The 20000-nt window shown below is 42.7% G+C and overlaps 1 protein-coding gene across 2 annotated transcripts in view; it reads right to left on the bottom strand.

Annotated features, from left to right (window-relative positions):
* Positions 1 to 20000, bottom strand: part of LOC135100500 (roundabout homolog 2-like) — an 83339-nt gene that overhangs the window by 28396 nt on the left and 34943 nt on the right. For both annotated transcript variants that reach the window (XM_064003471.1, XM_064003470.1), the window contains exons 5-6: positions 13945 to 14060; positions 5671 to 6019 (exon numbers count right to left, since the gene is read on the bottom strand). In XM_064003471.1, the coding sequence (XP_063859541.1) occupies positions 5671 to 6019; positions 13945 to 14060 (465 nt within the window). The remainder of the gene's footprint in view (positions 1 to 5670; positions 6020 to 13944; positions 14061 to 20000) is intronic.

Here is a 20000-nt window from a genome sequence, read left to right as displayed (position 1 = left end):
AAAACAAAGAAATAAAGAAAAAAAAACACTACCTCTGCCACCCAGAAACTGACGTGTAACAGAATCGAGTTCCCAACCTTCAGCCCACGAGGCGAACACTGTACCAAAGAGCCAACCAGAGAGCAGGGAGAGCCGTAGCGATAAACCAGGGCGGCACGGTAGCTCAACTTTGCCTAAAAATTGACCATATCTCTCAAGTCAACAAGTGGTTTAAAATCCTACATATTACTGGCTATTGGTCTTAACTTTACGCGCGCCACAGGTCCACGAGGAACACCGGGGAGGGCACAAGTGAGCTTCAAAAAGGCAACCACTATACTAAACAACTGCCCACGCCACTATACTGCACTGCTTGGGGCTTCATCGTCTATTAATATGAAGCGCTCGCAACTCACGTGGGCCGTTCAGTGTAGAAAATACGATTAATCAAAAAAGAAAAACGAAAAGTGAAGGGAATTTACGTTGCTATCATTCTCTCTCTCTCTCTCTCTCTCTCTCTCTCTCTCTCTCTCTCTCTCTCTCTCTCTCTCTCTCTCTCTCTCTCTCTCTCTCTCTCTCTCTCTCTCGCCAATATATACGCCTCTATATTATATACACTTCCCCGCCCACACCAAGGCCATGATTTGCAATAAATGTTGCGTTGCATATATATTACAGTATATTGTTTGCAAGGGGGGAGGGGGGCAGTGTTTATATATTGTAGGCTTCCGTGGCGTGATGGATGGGTGGTGTGTGTGTGTGTGTGTGTGTGTGTGTGTGTGTGTGTGTGTGTGTGTGTGTGTGTGTGTGTGTGTGTGTGTGTGTGTGTGTGTGTGTGTGTGTGTGTGTGTGTGTGGTGTGTGTTTGTGTGTGTGTCAGGCATGAGCTGGATACACGTGTTGTATATTCTAATACGAATACACTAAAATGCTATTAATTCGAATACGATACTTCATGAAAGTATTCCTGAATGCATTCATAAATACTTTTCATTACAGATAAATTCCTTATATAATTCGGCACAGCACTGTACCAAAGCCATGCAAAGGTAAAATTAGATCATGAAGAATGGCTTATTATTGGTGACAGCGATGAAGGAAGATGAGAGAGGCACATTACTGGCTGCACCACATGTGAAGCACTGCTGCCATCATATATATATATATATATATATATATATATATATATATATATATATATATATATATATATATATATATATATATATATATATATATATATATATATATATATATATATATATATATATATATATATATATATATGTATATAAGTTGCAGCGTCAAAATGTTTCAAGATTTCCAAAAGACACAATTTTCAAGGCAATGAAAAATATGAAGGTATTAAAAAAAATGTAGATGTTATTTTGAGCAGAAATAACTTATAACTTAAGATACAGTAATACTTTTGTTGTTGTCCCTGATGTGGAAACTATTTTCCTCACGTTGCTTTGAAGGTGTTGTTTCCTTCATTTGAGACTGCTTTTTCATAATATAACTTTGTTGCCGTTTCAGAGTTAAAATTACAATATTTGAAGAAATAATACACGTTAACGTTCCATGCGCAGCTGAGAGGCACATTCGGCTTTCTGCACAGTTATCATTTTGTTCGTCGTTGTCATATGTCCAGTGAAACGGTAAAATTTTAAAGCCATCTTAGTCACGAGCGTAACATATTGCTTAAAGACAAGATCACAGATGTACGCTCATGGGTTCATGCTTTCATATACTCCCTCTAAATTCAAGTTTTTTTTTTTTTTTCTGGTAGCAAACTACTCAGTATCGGTAGCATTTCGTATAAACGCTTTTCATTATGAAAATGATTATTTAGGCAATAACATTTTTTTTTTTTTTTTTGCTACTAAACTGCTGTAATCAGTTTTTTTTTTTTTTTTTTTTTTTTTTTTTTTTACAAAACACATACTATACCATAGAAAATTACAGTCCATAACGCGTCACTTTGATACTTCGCCGTGCCGACACTCGAGGGAGGCTCATCACACCTGGTGGAGCTGTAGCGGTTATCACCAAGACTGAGTGCCTCACTGATTACGGCCGCCTGGCACACTGTTTATATGGCGCGTAAATTCACTGTAACCTTCGTGAAACACCACAGCACTGTACTTGTAATATTCAGGGGGAACGGAACTGTAGAGAATAAATCCAACAATTAGAGAGAGAGAGAGAGAGAGGAGAGAGAGAGAGAGAGAGGAGAGAGAGAGAGAGAGAGGAGAGAGAGAGAGAGAGAGAGAGAGAGAGAGAGAGAGAGAGAGACAAAAGAGAAAGACTGGCGCGTATTCCCACCACTCTGTTTCTAGTTTGATAGACAGATGGTAGATAGCTATGCGTGTAGAAAAAAAATGTGCTCGTATAATAATAAAAAAAAAAGACTGAACGTAGAAATAAAAGTTGGAGTTGAAAAAATCTGATGTGAATCGGACGTTCTTTTTCTTTTCACCATAGATACCGTGCGCGCGCATACGTACACACCCACACTCCCAAATACACACACATACACACACACAAGCACACACACGCACACGACTGTTGTTGACTTTCTTCAGACAAAAAGTAAAAAGAAGACTGATAAAAAAAAAAGCGACAAAAATCTTACTTCAAACATGAGAGGAGAGCAGTGAAGAGAGGCAGAAAAGTGGACACAGTAGGGAGAGAGGGAAAGAGAAAGAGAGAGAGGGACAGGAGGAGGGAGGGGAAGAAAGGCACATAGACAGAGGGAAGAGGGACGAGTGACAAGGACGCCTCGCTTTCATGCCTCTGAGGTGGGGCGGGTTTAATATTACTCCCGCACTGAACGACACGCCGAAACCTGAAAAGCGAGAGTCGGACGAGGCAGAAAAAGTATCACAATGAAAGCATGGAAAAAAAAAAAAAAACGCAGAGAAAAAAAATCATGGACGTGAATATTTTTTATAGAAACGATTCACTAACGAAAAAGGCAAAGCTCCATATTGCAGTCACCAAACTTTTTCTTCTCTGTGTGGATTTTTTTTTACTTTGATTTATGGGGAAATTGTACTATTAGATGGGGATAAAATTATCGCGTGAAGGTGAAACAGATAAGGTAAGGTGCAGTTGAATGAATTAGGTCTGGGTTCTCGTCCTCACTGTGGATGCAGCTGGGACGCCTCATCCTGACTCCATTAACATTCTAACACTCTGCCCGCCTGTCGTTACTGAAGTGAGTCCCTGGCAGGTGTTAATACTGTATTCTCTTTCCAAATGTCACCTGAATCATAGGGAAAACACGACTATCTAATTCATGACGTTCTCTGCTCTCACTACATATTATTTAGTTTTATTTAAATTAGTTCTCCAAAAAAATAAAAATATTCAGGTTTCTGGTCTGCAGGTAAAGAATTGTGAAGGATTTATTCATATTTAAAAATAACAACATAAATTATTCCTCATCTCACACTTTCGTGGGAACGGAAAACTTACTTTGTTTCACTTACTTGTACTGTTTATTTATATTCACTTTTCAATAGCCATTAAAAATGTCTTTCTGTAAGGATTTATCTACATTACTTTATAATCTTATACTGTATGTAAACTACAGTATAAGACAGAAAAAAAATCGACGTAACTTGATCTGATTTGGTCATACTAAGTGTCGCTTTGTCCATCACACTTACTGACTCAAAGAAAACAAAAACGCAATGATAGAGATACATCGTGGAACACACACACACACACACACACACACACACACACACACACCTCCCCACCACCACACACACCCAACATTAATGTGCATACGAGCTTTCAACACAAAACAAGTGCTCGAACCAAACCAATATACAACATTCACGTCACACACCAAATGAGCAGCTCGGAGCGACGCCACAGTTGGTTTTTATCCCCAGCTGAGCCAAACACAGCAGCGTGCACCACCACTCTCGCATAGCAGACCACCCAACACCACCACCACCACGACCACCACCAGCCAGTCCTCCCCTCAGCCGGCACGAGTAACTAGGCATCTTTGAAATGAACGATAATGTTTTTTCCTTCATTACGCTAAATTTTCATCTCATATCTCGAAGTTTTTTTTTTTTTTTTTCGTTCCATCAATTACGAAAATGTGCAACACTCACCCTAATGATGCTGGAGATGCGGACTGTGTTCAAACTTCCCAGGGCCGAGTGAAGCTAACTTATTTCGCCTCAGTCAGTCAAGGGTCCCGCTGCGCTACAACGTCCCTGCTCCTCTTCCTGCTTATGTGTTTTCTTGTCTTCTCTTTCCTCCCTCCGCAACGATATTATGTTTTTTTTGCTCTTTCACTCACTCACTCACTTCAGTCTGTTATTATTTTGGTATATCTTTACTTATGTGGTGCTGCTCGTATTTTTGTGTATAGTGGTGGTGGTGGTGGTGGTGGCAGTGGTGGTGGTGGTAGTAGTAGTAGTAGTAGTAGTAGTAGTAGTAGTAGTAGTAGTAGTGGTAGTAGTAGTAGTAGTAGTAACAACAACAACAACAAACAACAGCAACAACAGCAACAACAACAAAAATAATGATAAGAAGAAGAAGAAGAAGAAGAAAAGAAGAACAACAAAAACAACAACAACAACAACTAAGCCGACAATCTTAATCACACACTGGACGTTTCAGCCTTTCTAGTCATACAAACACTCCTACAAAAGAAAGAAGGAGAGTTACGCCTTGTCGTTTATCCTCCCCAAAGACACACAGCCTCGCCGGACTTCATCCTCGCCTCATTGAAAACTTCGGAAGGACAGTTTTTCATTACTACCGAGTCAATGCCGTTATCAGAGAGAGAGAGAGAGAGAGGAGAGAGAGAGAGAGAGAGAGAGAGAGAGAGAGAGAGAGAAGGAAAATATGAGGATGATATAATGGTGCATAGCTGTATAAAATAAAATCTTCACCCAAATCCTTCACGGTAACGCACAAATAACAAAGTTAATAAGAACATCGATGTGACACACACACACACACACACACACACACACACACACACACACACACACACACACACACATACACACACACACCACGTAGTGTAGTTGTTAACAAGCTCGGCTCACAACAGAAGGGCCGGGTTCGAGTCTCTTGCGCGGCGAGGCAAATGGGCGAACCTCTTAATGTGTAGCCCCTGTTCACCTATCAGCAAACAGGTACGGGATGTAACCCGAGGGGTTGTGGCCTCGCTTTCCAAGTGTGTGGTGTGTGAGTGGTCTCAGTCCTACGCAAATGCCGGTCAGTAAGAGCTCTGAGCTCTTTCCGTAGGGGTTGTGTGACCAGCAGACGATCGTAGATGAATGAATGACACACACACACACAAACACACACACACACACACACACACACACACACACACCACACACACACACACACACACACACACACACACACACACACAGCTGCACATATCACCAAAATTCTCAAGCCGCACAACATCTTGCAAAAAAAAAGAAAAATAATAATTAATAAAAATAAATAAAAATAAATAAATAAATAAACAAATAAATAAATAAATAAACTTGAACAGGCACCAAACGAGTAAGACACATGCAAAGTACCATAAAATCAACCTCACATACAACTCACCTTACCTTTGCCACACAAGAAACCCTACGTAGTATTACCCTTTAAAGCACTCTACAACCTTCAAAAAACTCTCCATTGTACTCACCGTTGAGCGAGGGAAGCTGCGAGGCCTTATGATGCACACGTCGGATGTACAGAAGCACCACCAGCACTAGAAGCAGGAGGAACATAGCGCCTCCAACGAGCACGATGAACCACGCCTCTCGCACCACGCCCTCTGACCCAGCGTGACGGTTGGCCAGGGGGTTCAGAAGGGCTGGGTCGGTCTGGAGTCGAAGTGGCTGAGAGGAAGGTCCCTCCCCCATCTTGGAGAGTGCTGCCAGGCTGACCGAGTACACGTGGCCTGGTATGAGGGGCGTCAGCTTGTAGGCGAAGGTGGAGGCGTTGACGGTGGTGTTGAGGAAGGTGGTTGTGCCGTTCACCATTGTCAGGATCTGTGTGGATGGTGAGAGGGAAGAGAAAACGATGAGCGAGCGAAGTCTTCATTTCGTTGGAGTTTTGGCTTTTAGTGAAGGAAGAAAGAGAAAAAGTGACGCTTGTTGAAGTTTTGTGAAAGAGAAAACGAAACGTAGAGGGAATGAAAAGTGAAAAGAGTCACGCGATATGAGAGAGAGAGAGAGAGAGAGAGAGAGAGAGAGAGAGAGAGAGAGAGAGAGAGAGAGAGAGAGAGAGAGAGAGAGAGAGAGAGAGAGAGAGAGAGAGAGAGAGAGAGAGAGAGAGGAAGGTGGTGGGGGGTGGGGGCAAACAGACATACAGACAAGAAAAATTACCCACAACGTTGAATAACAAATCCATAATTCACCACACTTAGGAATAGTACATAGAAGACCAATAAATAACAGAAGAGAAACGGCAAACACGGAGGACAAACACAGAAGCAAACACCACAACAGTTTCTTCTTAGCAATCAGGAGTCCCGAGAATTACTTGCGAGAGAGAGAGAGAGAGAGAGAGAGAGAGAGAGAGAGAGAGAGAGAGAGAGAGAGAGAGAGAGAGAGAGAGAGAGAGAGAGAGAGAGAGAGAGAGAGAGAGAGAGAGAGAGAGAGAGAGAGAGAGAGACTCACTAAAGGTGGAGGTGACACAGGAACACTACAGGAGCTTCGCACTTCTCGCTTTTTCTCTTGTATCACTTTCTTGCCCTTGATGAGACGCCCAAAGTAGCGTAAGACAGCGTACGTGTTTTCCTCCGCTGATAAGGAGGAGGAGAAGGAGGAGGAGGAGGAAGGCGTGGGGGAAAAGAGAAGAGTAAGGAAAGTTGGGGATGAAAGGAAAGAAGAAAAAGAAGAAGAAATTATGATGATGATGATGATGATGATGATGATGATGATGATGATGATGATAAGGAGGAGGAAGAGGAGGACTGCAAAGGAATATAAAAGAAGTTCAAACAGCAACAAACCCTAAGGTCCTTACTAGGCTGTTTTTTGGGGGTAACTATTTTACTCTATTAGTGGGAGAGACAGAATAGCACAGGAGGAGGAGGAGGAGGAGGAGGAAGAGGAAACAGAGAAGCAAGAATAGGAGGTGCATGAAAGAGAAGAAGAGAAAGAAGAAAAATAAAAAACAAAGAAGCACATAAAACACAAGATGGGGATGGCGACTCAGATTACCAAAACTTAAAGGAAGATGAAGGAATGAAAGAAGGAAGAGAGGAAGACGATGCCCTAAAAGAACACTATTTTCAGCAGTTTTCATGTAACTTTATCCATCCGTTTTAAGTTCGTTACAGGCCTTGAAGCTGCATTAAACAAACTTTTCCAAAACAACTGAAAAACGGATCATCATTATCATCTTCTTCATCAACGTTTAATGCGGGTTACAGTCCACGCGATGAACAAATAAAATAAAACACAAGGTGAATAATAATAATAAGGATCGCCCAGCTCAGTGACTTTCAATTATTCCAGCAACATTTTCATTTCACGTTCTGTCTAGACACTGTAAAGAGGAGCTGGTGAAATACGAGGGGAGTTAAATCTTTTAGAACCTTTTTACATATTTTTTTCAAGAGGAACAATGTAAAATCTATCTTTTCCATTCATTATAATAAAAGCGAACGGAGGTAAGATCATTCCATTATTCAACGTAACGCCACTAGCTCCACTACAAACCTCTACTAAAACCTCTTCTACATTTTTTTTTTTAAGAGGAAAATTGTAAAATCTACCATTCCATCCGTTATAACAAAGGCGAAAGGAGCTGCCATCCTACCATTATTCAACGTAACGCCACTAGTTCTCGTCACTGTTCACCAGCAAAAAGGGATCTGAATATGGTAAATTAAATAGAACGAACAAGAATAAAAAAAAAGAAAAGAAAAAAGTGGAAAAAAGTTACAGCGCAACTCACAAAAAACAAAACACTCCTAATCATGTATGCCCAAAGACACTAAAAAAAACACACCAGAAAGGTAAAAAAAATACAAATAAAGAAATTTACACACACAAAAGAAAAAAAAATGCAGGGCAAAACACAACCACGTGAAAAAAAAAGACGCAAAAAATGAGAATAAGTATTCGAGGAAAGAGAATCGAGGTCATGATAACAAAACAAACAAAATAAGAACGTAGGTGACGATAAAGGCGAGTAGGAGTACCAGAGAGAGAGAGAGAGAGAGAGAGAGAGAGAGAGAGAGAGAGAGAGAGAGAGAGAGAGAGAGAGGCCGTAACACGCTAGGAAAATAACCTCCGCTTCACCAAACCCGAGAAGTGAAGCGCAAAGAGCTACCTCATTAGTTCTTCATACCCGCTCTCTCTCTCTCTCTCTCTCTCTCTCTCTCTCTCTCTCTCTCTCTCTCTCTCTCTCTCTCTCTCTTTTAACCACCCACACTCTTCCTCACCCTTCACTCCTCCTCCTCTTCCTTTTTCTTCTTACCTCTCCTCTTTCTCCTCCTCCTCCTCCTCCTTCTCCCCTCTTTCATCCTCACTCAATCTATATTCACGCCCTCCTCACCTTACTTCTCTCTCTCTCTCTCTCTCTCTCTCTCTCTCTCTCTCTCTCTCTCTCTCTCTCTCTCTCTCTCTCTCTCTCTCTCTCTCTCTTCTTTCCCTTATCTTTTCTTGGCCAACTTTCCTTAGTCTTCATCTTCTGCCCCATTCCTTTACAACAGAGAGAGAGAGAGAGAGAGAGAGAGAGAGAGAGAGAGAGAGAGAGAGAGAGAGAGAGAGAGAGAGAATGTGGCTGATATGAAGGCAAGGCTGGTAATTTATTTTCTTTAGTTTTCTTTAATTTCCTGGGGTGAGAATATTTGTTTCAGTAAATTCGTCTCTCTCTCTCTCTCTCTCTCTCTCTCTCTCTCTCTCTCTCTCTCTCTCTCTCTCTCTCTCTCTCTCTCTCAGCAGGTGGGACCGAAGTCACTATTTAGACCTTGAAAGGACAGATGAATAGGAGGAAATGAGAGAGAGAGAGAGAGAGAGAGAGAGAGAGAGAGAGAGAGAGAGAGAGAGAGAGAGAGAGAGAGAGAGAGAGAGAGAGAGAATTCTACAACCCCTATGTTCCCTACACAAACTCTCATTCCTTACCACTGCCTACTGACTTCTCTCCTTTCTTCTTTTTCCTTCCTCCTTCACATTACGCACTCCCTCCACCCTCCCTTTCTCTCTCTCTCTCTCTCTCTCTCTCTCTCTCTCTCTCTCTCTCTCTCTCTCTCTCTCTCTCTCTCTCTCTCTCTCTTCCATCTCCGCCTCCCGGTCACCGCCTTCATCACCATTCATCACCCCGCCATCACCCCGCACAAGATCTATTAAGGCCGTGTGTAACCAGTACGTTCAGGCTGTAATCCCTTGCCACAAACACCAGACGATAAAAAAAAAAAAAAAGAAAAAAGATCAGATTCGCTTGAGATTAGACAAAGAAGGATTAGATTCCCTTTAGAAAGAATTGCTATACTACTGATTATTTGGTCTTTCTCGTTCGCTCTCCCTCTCTCTTTCTCATTTTTTTCTTTGTGTCTGTGTTTAGGTTCCGTTAATTGAACTAAGTGACGAGTAATGAGAAGTCAGTGAGTGATAGGGAAAGGAGGAGAAAGACGAGGACGAGGACGACGACGAGGAGGAGGAGGAGGAGGAGGAGGAGGAGGAGGAGGAGGAGGAAGAGAAAGAAGTAGATCAGGAGGAAGAGAAATAGAAAAAAAGGGGAAGAAAACGAAGGGGAGAGAGAGAGAGAGAGAGAGAGAGAGAGAGAGAGAGAGAGAGAGAGAGAGAGAGAGAGAGAGAGAGAGAGAGAGAGAGAGGCTAAATAATTAAATGTTACGTAAGTTGTTGTGTGCATGCTGAACTTTTCCTATAATAACAATCATAATAATAATAATAATAATGAAAATAATCACTCAAGTGGCGTAAACTCACCCAGTCTCCCGTAAAAATTATCGTTAGCAGCAAAATGTTCAAGTCATACCGTAACTTTTCGAGGAAGGAAGACTCATGGTGGCTCTTGGAGGAGGCGGAGGAGGAGGAGGAGGAGGAGGAGGAGGAGGAGGAGGAGGAGGAGGAGGAGGAGGAAAAGGTATGTAAACAGATATCTAATTCGTGGATGAGGCGTGGTAATGAAGCTAAGCCATTAGTGAGGGAAGGGCGTGTCCCTGACTGGAGAGGGGAAGGGAGGGAGGAAGAGAGGGAGGGAGAGAGGGAGGAGACTAAAGAAGGGAGGCAAGGAGGGAATGACGAGGGAGAGGGGGAAAAAAAAAGGGAAGGCAGTGATAAATAAGTAAGCGGGGCTAAACGAAAAAAATAAATAAAATAAAATAAATAAAAGAAGCAGACCAATAGAGAAGGAGAGAGGAAAAAGTGAGGGAAAAAAAGGAGGAAAAAATAAATAGCCCATTGAAATCAAAGGCAGAAAAAGTGTCGAGGAAAAATTTAATCCACTAAAATCACATCGAACACAATAACGAAAGAAAAAAAAAATCATAAATAAAACAACAAAGCCAAGGGAGTTTCTTCTTTATTTCTCATATTATTTTTCTCTCTCTTCTCCTCCTCTTCCTCTCTCCTCTTTCTTCTTCTGCCCTCTATTTACGCTCTTTGTACATATACTTTCCACTACAATTTGTTTCCTTCCTACTTTCCTACTTAACCTCCTTTTAATTCTTTCTTCTTTCTCCTCCTTCTGGTTCTCTTTCACTTGTTCTTCCTTTATTATGGTTCCTCCTTTCCTACTTAACTTCCTTTTAACTCTTCCTTCTCTCTCCTCCTTCTGCTACACATACTTCTCATATTCTCCCTTTGTTACCGTCCTTGATACAGTTTTCCCTTACTTCTTAACTTCAGTTCCACTCTTTTTGTACTCTTCTCCTATTCCTTCCCGTCTCTACACCTCCTCTTCCTCTTTCTCCATCTCTCTCTCTCTCTTTCTCTCTCCCTCTTCTCTCCTTCGGCTACCTCCTCCACTATTAACCTCTGAAAAGATGGTGGCAGCGCTGAAGAACTCAAAGAAACGAAGGTGCCTTTCACACTCCACTCCCGCTGGTCTCCCATCCCGCTCCGTCACTTCTTCGGGCGCTTTTAATCATGAGGGAGCAATTCAGGCGTCTCATTAATGGGCTGAGCGGCACGTCTTCCCGCACAATGGTCGAGGGTCATAGCGGTAGAGGCCCGAGGTGAGGGGAGGAGAATGGGGAAAGGGAGGACACTGGAGTAAATGTATAGGGAAGTTGACGGCAGAGAGAGAGAGAGAGAGAGAGAGAGAGAGAGAGAGAGAGAGAGAGAGAGAGAGAGAGAGAGAGAGAGAGAGAGAGAGAGAGAGGGAAAGAGAGAGAGATGGAGTGGTGAAAGTAAAAGAGGAAGAAGGAAATATGGGTAGAGACAAGAGAGAGAGAGAGAGAGAGAGAGAGAGAGAGAGAGAGAGAGAGAGAGAGAGAGAGAGAGAGAGAGAGAGAGAGAGAGAGAGAGAGAGCTAGGGCGGAAAAAAAAGAAAAGGATATATGAGAGAGCGTTCGCGGTAAGTGATCTTTTGAGAAGAGCAAGAACAATGATGGCAGATGAGAGAGAGAGAGAGAGAGAGAGAGAGAGAGAGAGAGAGAGAGAGAGAGAGAGAGAGAGAGAGAGAGAGAGAGAGAGAGAGAGAGAGAGAGAGAGAGAGAGAGAGAGAGAGAGGGCGTGAGCAATCTCAGTAATGCAGCGTGTGTAGGCTAGATGGAATGGGAGAGCAGAGAGAGAGAGAAAGGAGAGACACAGAGGGGAGGAAAAGCCAGTGAGAGAGAGAGAGAGAGAGAGAGAGAGAGAGAGAGAGAGAGAGAGAGAGAGAGAGAGAGAGAGAGAATACGATGCATCACAATTATGGAGACTCACAACCCCATTAGCACCTGCCTGACGCCCCTGCCTCTTCCCACCTGCCTCCTCACTCCTGCCTCTCGCACCTGCCTCCTCCTCCTCTTCTTCCTCCTCCTCCTCGCCCCTCCTCCCTGCCTCACGCTGCTCCTTGGCCTGACACACGACGCGATCATTTTGGCGCAATGAAAGACAAATAAACGCTTGAAATAACAAGGAGCCCTAACAACCTCCGAGCAAAAATAAAAGGCATTCCACTTTTACGCACGCAGGTTGCCTCTGCCGGGCACTGAGCGACGACGGTGAATGCCAACACTGAAGTGGTCGTATATAAAAACGGTTGAAAAGTTTTAAAAGTCGTTAAGGAAGGGGAAAAAAAAATATGTAGGAAGAAGATACGGAAAGGAACACACACACCCACTTACGTACACACACACACACACACACACACACACACACACACACACACACACACACACACACACACATGGAAGATCGAGATGACATTAATAGATGGAAAATAGACAGACAGACAGATAAATAGATGGATAGATATTCAGATAGATAAACAGATAGATATTCAGGTAGATATTTAGATAGATAGATAGATAGATAGATAGATAGATAGATAGATAGATAGACAGGTAGAAGAGATAGAAGAGAAAAGGGAAGCGAAAGAAAGAAAAGGAAAGGAAAGAGAGGGGAAGAGAAGGGAAGGGAAAATAAGAAAAGAGAGTCACAGGAAGGGTAGAGAGGAGAAAGGTAGAAGAAAGAAGGAAAAGGATGTGAAAGGAAAGGAATGCATGAGAAGTGAAAGAAAGGGAAGGGATAGGAAGGGGAGGGAAACGAAAGGAAAGAAAATGAAAAGTACAGGGAAAAGAAGGAAAGGAAAAGGAGGAAATTTTGAAAAAGGAAAGGATAGGAGGAGAAGGGATAGGTCACAAAAAGAAAAAGTAAGTAGAGTAAAAGATTCGAGATAATGCAAAAAGAAAATAAACAAACCAGACAGGAAAGAAAAATAAAACTAAAAGAAAAGAAACATATTTAAAAAAAAAAAAGAACAGACAAAGGTTAAAGCATCGAGAGTGAAAAGAAGATATGAAAAGCAATGCAAAGAATTAGAAAAAAAGAAAAAAAAGACTAGAAAAAAACAACAATATAATGAAAAAGAAACAGTAGGGAAGGGAAAGGAGAGTAAAGAACTGAAATGAATGGCAAATGGAGGCAAGGGAAAGGAAGGGAAATGCTATTTGTTGTGGATGAAAGGGAAGAAGGTGACTATTACAATGGTGGGTTCTGCGAGAGGAGGCAGGGAGGCGCTGGGCATTGAAAGCAGCAACCTCTCCCAACAGGAAGGAAGCAAGGCATGGCAGGAAGCAGCACGGAGAAGCGAGGAACTGGCAGAGGAAGGAGAAGTAACCAAAGAGTAGGGAGGAACTTGGAGAGAGAATAGACGAGGTACCAGAATGGAGAAGAGAGAAGCAAGCAGGAAGGAAGGAATAAGCAGAGAGAAGGATAAACACGAAAGAGAGCCAGGTGACTAAAAGCAAGGAACTTAAGAAAAAATAAAAAAAATTGCAGAAAAAAAAAATTAAACGGCAAAGTAAATCGCCAACAGGGGAAAGACAGAAATAAAGATGGAAAGATGGAAACGATAAGGGAGAAAATAGCGGACTAAAGATGAGTAACCAAAAGAAGAGAGAGAGATTTGAAGACTAAAGAAGAAAAGAAATGGCGAGAGAAAAATGAGTTAGCAAAAAGAAGGGAAAAGGAAATGCGGAAATGAAGGTGAAAACGAAGGACATGGAGGAAGGATGCACCAGAGGAAGAATAATTAAAAGGAAACAAGCAGGAAGAGGAGAGAGAGAGAAAAAAATCCTTTTTCAAGCCTAAAGAAATCAATTACACGTAAATATATATATATATATATATATATATATATATATATATATATATATATATATATATATATATATATATATATATATATATATATATATATATATACATATACATATAACAAAAATTCGACCTAACTACTGAAAAAAAAAAAAATTTCCTGACCTAATTAGGGTGTCGCGTAGCGCACTCACCTGATAACCTGTGATGGGGCCGTGCTGCAGGCTGGCCTCGGGCGGACTCCAGGTGAGATAGGCGCAGGTGAGGTTGAGCAGGTGAACAGAGACCTCCTGGGGCGGGCCGGCAGGGGCTGTGGAGGACAGGTGAAAGGTGAAAAGGAGCGTCCAAAGAAGGGGGAGCACAGAAATGAAAAAAAAAAAAAAATGGGCTGAAAAAAGGTGCAAAGAAAGGAGCTGGAGGAGAAGGAGGGAAACTTGAAGAGCCTGAGACGAAAGGAGGCAGGAAAAGTCAGGGGGAGAGGAAGAGTGAGACGGCAGAGAAAGAGGGAGAGGAACGAAGAGGGATCCGCGAGTCGTGAGATAAAGTTAGGCGACGCTCGGTCAGTTTTTGAAGGAAAGAAATAAAAGGTTGGAGGACAAGACAAGGCCAACACGAAAAGGGAGAGAAGGAAGAAAACTCCAAAGAAACAGAAGAATACAACACCAGAAACACAAGAAAGAACAGAACAAAAAAATAACAGGCACATGACACAAGCCAAACACATAAAATGAAAAAAAAAAGACAGAATTACAACTTGCAACAGAACACGAACAAAAGAAAGAGAAAGAAAGAAACCTAAAAGAAGACTGGAAACTCTCTAATCCCCATTTGTCTGTTAGTCTGTTTGTCTATCACACACACACACACACACACACACACACACACACACACACACACACACACACACACACTCACACACCTTTCTTCGGCAGCAACAGACAGAGAACTCGCGTCAATAATTCCAAAGGCGACACTGTCTGGCTCATAGCAAAATTATATTACGCCTCCCTCCATCCTGCATCATTAAGGGAGGGAGGGAGGGAAGGAGGGAGGGAGGGAGAGCGTAGGAAGGAAGGAAGGAAAGGAGGAAGAGGAAGGAGGAGGAGGAAAGGCATACGTCCCTTCCTTAGACAGGGTTTGTGAAAGGCCTAAGAAAGCTTGTTGAATCAGTGCTTAATTACCCTCAGCACCTTCATCTATTCAATTATTGAGGTGTCCCTGAGAAAGAGAGAGAGAGAGAGAGAGAGAGAGAGAGAGAGAGAGAGAGAGAGAGAGAGAGAGAGAGAGAGAGAGAGAGAGAGAGAGAGAGAGAGAGAGAGAGAGAGAGAGAGAGAGAGAGAGAAGCTGACAGACAAAAATAGATAGACAACCAGACTGATAGACAGACAGACAGACAGACAGACAGAGAGACAGACAGACAGACAGACAGACAGACAGACAGACAGACAAACTGACAGAAAAAAAGACAGAAACAAACTCAGACAGAGAGACAAAGGCAGAGAAATTAGACAGAAGACAGACAGACGGATAGACAAGAGATAAGCAAACACACTAAAGTAGACAAAAAAAACAGAGATGGAGAGACAGACAAACACAGACATAGAGAGAGAGACACAAAAATCGACAAACGTGGGCAAAAAAAAAAAAAGGACAAGACTACGGAGGTGAGAAGAAATATAACAAATAAAGGAACACAGAAATGCAAGATTAAACCCAAAATAATGTGCAGAGTACTCTCTCTCTCTCTCTCTCTCTCTCTCTCTCTCTCTCTCTCTCTCTCTCTCTCTCTCTCTCTCTCTCTCTCTCTCTCTCTCTCTCTCTCTCTCTCTCTCTGAATGTGAAAATAATACGATATAAACTTTTTTCCCGAATATTTTGCTGACGTGGGAGGGACAAAGGAAGAAAAGAAAAAAATAGGGTGAATGAAATAGAAGAGAAAGACACCGTATGGAGAATACGAAGAGAGGGAGAGAGATAGAGAGAGAGGGAGAGGAAGAAGAGGCAAAAACGAACAGTTGGGGAGATGTAGGGAGGGAAGAAAAGAAAAGGAATAAAAAGGGAAAGAGGAAACTCGGGAAACGGGTGGGTGGAAAAGTTGAGTGAAATAGGGACGAGAGAGAGAGAGAGAGAGAGAGAGAGAGAGAGAGAGAGAGAGAGAGAGAGAGAGAGAGAGAGAGAGAGAGAGAGAGAGAGAGAGAGAGAGAGAGAGAGAGAGAGAGAGAGAACAAAGCACCTTCTATGAACACATCACCTCAGTTCGCAGCTCATTACGCCCTATGGGTTCCCGAAGCAGAGTGGTTGGCACAATACACAGCCTCGCAACGCATTCTGGGGAGCCATAGCCAGTGCCGATGACTCTCCACCACAGTGCCACATCCTCCCATACGCAGTTCTTACCCCTCATAGAGTGCCAGTTGTGCCACAGAATGATAGTGCCATTTTCACAACACTGCCATTCATTTCCACTGTGCCAAATGTTCCCAAAACACACATACGAGTACACATACACGCAAACGCACATACACACACGCAAGCGAACTGTATAGAAGTAAGTGTTTCTGTACCTTCACATGCCATAGGGTCTTAAAATGCTGAAGATAATGTTAAGTGCATAGACTGTTTTCCTGTACGTATGGCATTTAAAAATCAAGCTCTCTCTCTCTCTCTCTCTCTCTCTCTCTCTCTCTCTCTCTCTCTCTCTCTCTCTCTCTCTCTCTCTCTCTCTCTCTCTCTCTCTCTCTCTCTCTCTCTCTCTCTCTGTGGGGTCCTAACGTGATGAGTTTGGGACCCCTGTAGTCACTTTAATAAGCACAGGTAAGGTGATACATAGGCCAACCTTATGTCAACAGAGGTGAGTACTGTTGTTGTTGCTATTATTATTATTACTATCATTATTATTATTATTATTATTATTATTATTATTATTATTATTATTATTATTATTATTATTATTATTATTATTTATTTATTTATTTATTTTTTATTTTATTTTTTTTATTATTACTATCATCATCACTATCCTTATCATCAATAGCAGCAGCAGCAGTAGTAGTAGTAGTAGTAGTAGTAGTAGTAGTAGTAGTAGTAGTAGTAGTAGTAGTAGTAGTAGTAGTAGTAGAGCTGTTGGTAGAAGTATTATTATTGTTATCATTACTGAATCAGATATTTTTACTGTCGAAAATATTATTTATATTATTTTTCTTGCTTTACATTGTTTATAGAATTCATATAATTACTTATCTAATTAGATTTTCACGTTTTTAACCTAATACCTGTTATTGTCATTCTATACTTCGTTACCCCTTCCATTCTCTTTTTTTTTTCCAATACCTTTTCATCTTTTTTCTTTCTCTCTTTGCCTTTGTATTTCGTTTCCTCACTTTTTCACTCGCCTTCCCATTCCCTTGTTCATTTTCCACTGTAATTCTTTCCCTGTTTCTTTGTCCGTCTCTTTCTTTTCCTCTGTTTTGGTGATGTGTTTTTCATTTTCACTTTTCCATTTCGCTCCCTCCATCAACCTTTCGTCATCTCCCTTCTTCTCCCCCATATACACACTCGTTCCCCATTACCTCTCCCTCCTATCCATTACTCCTCCTTCTCCTTCCCTCCTTTCCCTCCTTCTCCATTCCTTCCCCTCCATCAAGTCTCCCTTCTCTGCGCCTCTCCTCCTTCCCTCCTAACAGCCGGTCGTAGCAAGCGATCATATAAACTTAACAAATATATCTTAATCTCCCCCTACTCTTCCTCCCTCTCTCCCTCTCTTCTCCGCGCGCCGCCTCCCCCCTTTATGCCGCCTCCACGAGCCCCGTAAGTGGCACTGAGGCACCGGCAAGGCACCCCAACGCCAGACTTATGTATATATGTATAGAATCTAACGGGATGGTGCAAGCAGCGTCCCGGATGTTATCTCAGTAAACCTATGTTCGCATATATACATACCTGTCTCTATACACTCATACACACGAGAGGGGATAAACATACAGACATACATATATACAAAGGGGTGTTCATGTGGGGATATACATGCATGCACAGACACACAGGCAGCCGCGGCGTGGAGTACAATAGGGAAGTTTTCGTCACTTTCGACCAATTTTCCCTTTCGTCTCGTTTTATTAATTCGTGATGGACAGGAAGGGACCGTTGCGCCCCTACTCCTGATGCGTGAAAGTAGGAGGTAATCCGCCCGCCTCCCTGAGAGAGAGAGAGAGAGAGAGAGAGAGAGAGAGAGAGAGAGAGAGAGAGAGAGAGAGAGAGAGAGAGAGAGAGAGAGAGAGAGAGAGAGAGAGAGAGAGAGAGAGAGAGAGAGAGAGAGAGAGAGAGAGAGAGAGAGAGAGAGAGAGAGAGAGAGAGAGAGAGAGAGAGAGAGAGAGAGAGAGAGAGAGAGAGAGAGAGAGAGAGAGAGAGAGAGAGAGAGAGAGAGAGAGAGAGAGAGAGAGAGAGAGAGAGAGAGAGAGAGAGAGAGAGAGAGAGAGAGAGAGAGAGCGCTCTCTCTCTCTCTCTCTCTCTCTCTCTCTCTCTCTCTCTCTCTCTCTCTCTCTCTCTCTCTCTCTCTTAAAAAGATGTCACACTCAATACCAGTTATGCCTTCTGACACCATCTTTCTCCTCCTCCTCCTCCTTCTGCTACTGCTGCTCCTCCTCCTCCTCCTCCTCCTCCTCCTCCTTCTCTTCCTGCTCCTCCTCCTCCTCCTCCTCCTCCTCCTCCTCCTCCTCCTCCTCCTCCTCCTTCTCTTCTTCCTCCTCCTCCTCCTCCTCCTCCTGCAACACACCCTCTATGTCAGGTGAAGGAACCTCACAAACTCTCTCATATGAGCGGCGCGTCCGTGGCAGCAGCTGAGAGAGAGAGAGAGAGAGAGAGAGAGAGAGAGAGAGAGAGAGAGAGAGAGAGAGAGAGAGAGAGAGAGAGAGAGAGAGAGAGAGAGAGAGAGAGAGACTACACCCCTCCCTCTCTCTCTCTCTCTCTCTCTCTCTCTCTCTCTCTCTCTCTCTCTCTCTCTCTCTCTCTCTCTCTCTCTCTCTCCAGCAGAAGTGGCTCGTCAGGTGCTCACAGTCAGGAGTCGAACATGTGTCTTCTTTGAGGTGGACGCGAGGCCTCTTGAGCGTGTTGTGAGGGACGAGTTGGCGAGGTGGAGCTTGATTTAATTTTTCCCCCTCAGACATCTCACTGGAGGAGGAGGAGGAGGAGGAGGAGGAGGAGGAGGAGGAGGAGGAGGAGGAGGAGGAGGAGGAGGAGGAGGAGGAGGAGGAGAGGGGCGAGTGAGACGGAGAAGGAGGTGGTGGAGGGTAAGACTTTGGTGTTGGTCTCTCTCTCTCTCTCTCTCTCTCTCTCTCTCTCTCTCTCTCTCTCTCTCTCTCTCTCTCTCTCTCTCTCTCTCTCTCTCTCTCTCTCTCTCTCTCTCTCTCTCCATTATGTGCCGCGCTTATCGGGGGGCGGCGCTGTTATCTCTTATGGCTCTCTTGCGGTTCCTTGTCGTGGGAATATATTAAAAAAAAACTTGGCCCTTTACTGCTTTCCCTCTTTTTTTTTATCTTCTTTCTATTTGCTCTCTTTCTTTTCTTGCGTGAAATATTATCGCCTAAAGTGGAAACTCCAACTCGCTTCGTTCTGATAAACTGATAAACTTCCCAGCGATCTTTTACATTCTCCGCGAGGCAAAGGTGGGAGGGAGGAGGGAGGGAGGAAAAAAATGTGGATAAATAAATGAGAGTTTGGGATAGCGGAGTCTGAACCACTAAATTTGGGTAATCTCGTTCGGAATAAAATTTACGTTCAGCTGAAGAAGTCTGGCCACTTTGAGCGTACAGTATGTGCATTCCTCTCCATTGCCTTTTCCTTATGTCATCTCAGTAAATAAAATGAAACTAAACACATAAAGATACAGTGTTTATTCTTTTCTTTTTCTAACGCTCTGCTCTTTTACTTGGCAACATTAAGTCGTCATCTTTCCATTACCTCCTTTCTAATACCTTTTCCTTATGTCATCTCAGTAAATAAAATGAAACTAAACACATAACGATACAGTGTTTATTCTTTTCATTTTTTCTAATGCTCTGCTCTTTTACCTGGCAAAAATTAGGTCGTCACATCACCTTTACCCTATATCATCAACGGTAAGAAATAAAACTAAGCACATAACGATGCAATATCTCTTCTCTTTCTTTTTTTAATTTTTTTTTCCTTTACCTACCAACATTAAACCATCACTTGAATAGAAAAAGACCCAAGGGACAATGAATATTCGTCTCCA

This window comes from Scylla paramamosain, chromosome 5, assembly GCF_035594125.1.
Source record: "Scylla paramamosain isolate STU-SP2022 chromosome 5, ASM3559412v1, whole genome shotgun sequence".
Lineage (NCBI taxonomy): Eukaryota > Metazoa > Arthropoda > Malacostraca > Decapoda > Portunidae > Scylla > Scylla paramamosain.
This window is presented reverse-complemented; position numbering and strand designations above follow the sequence as displayed.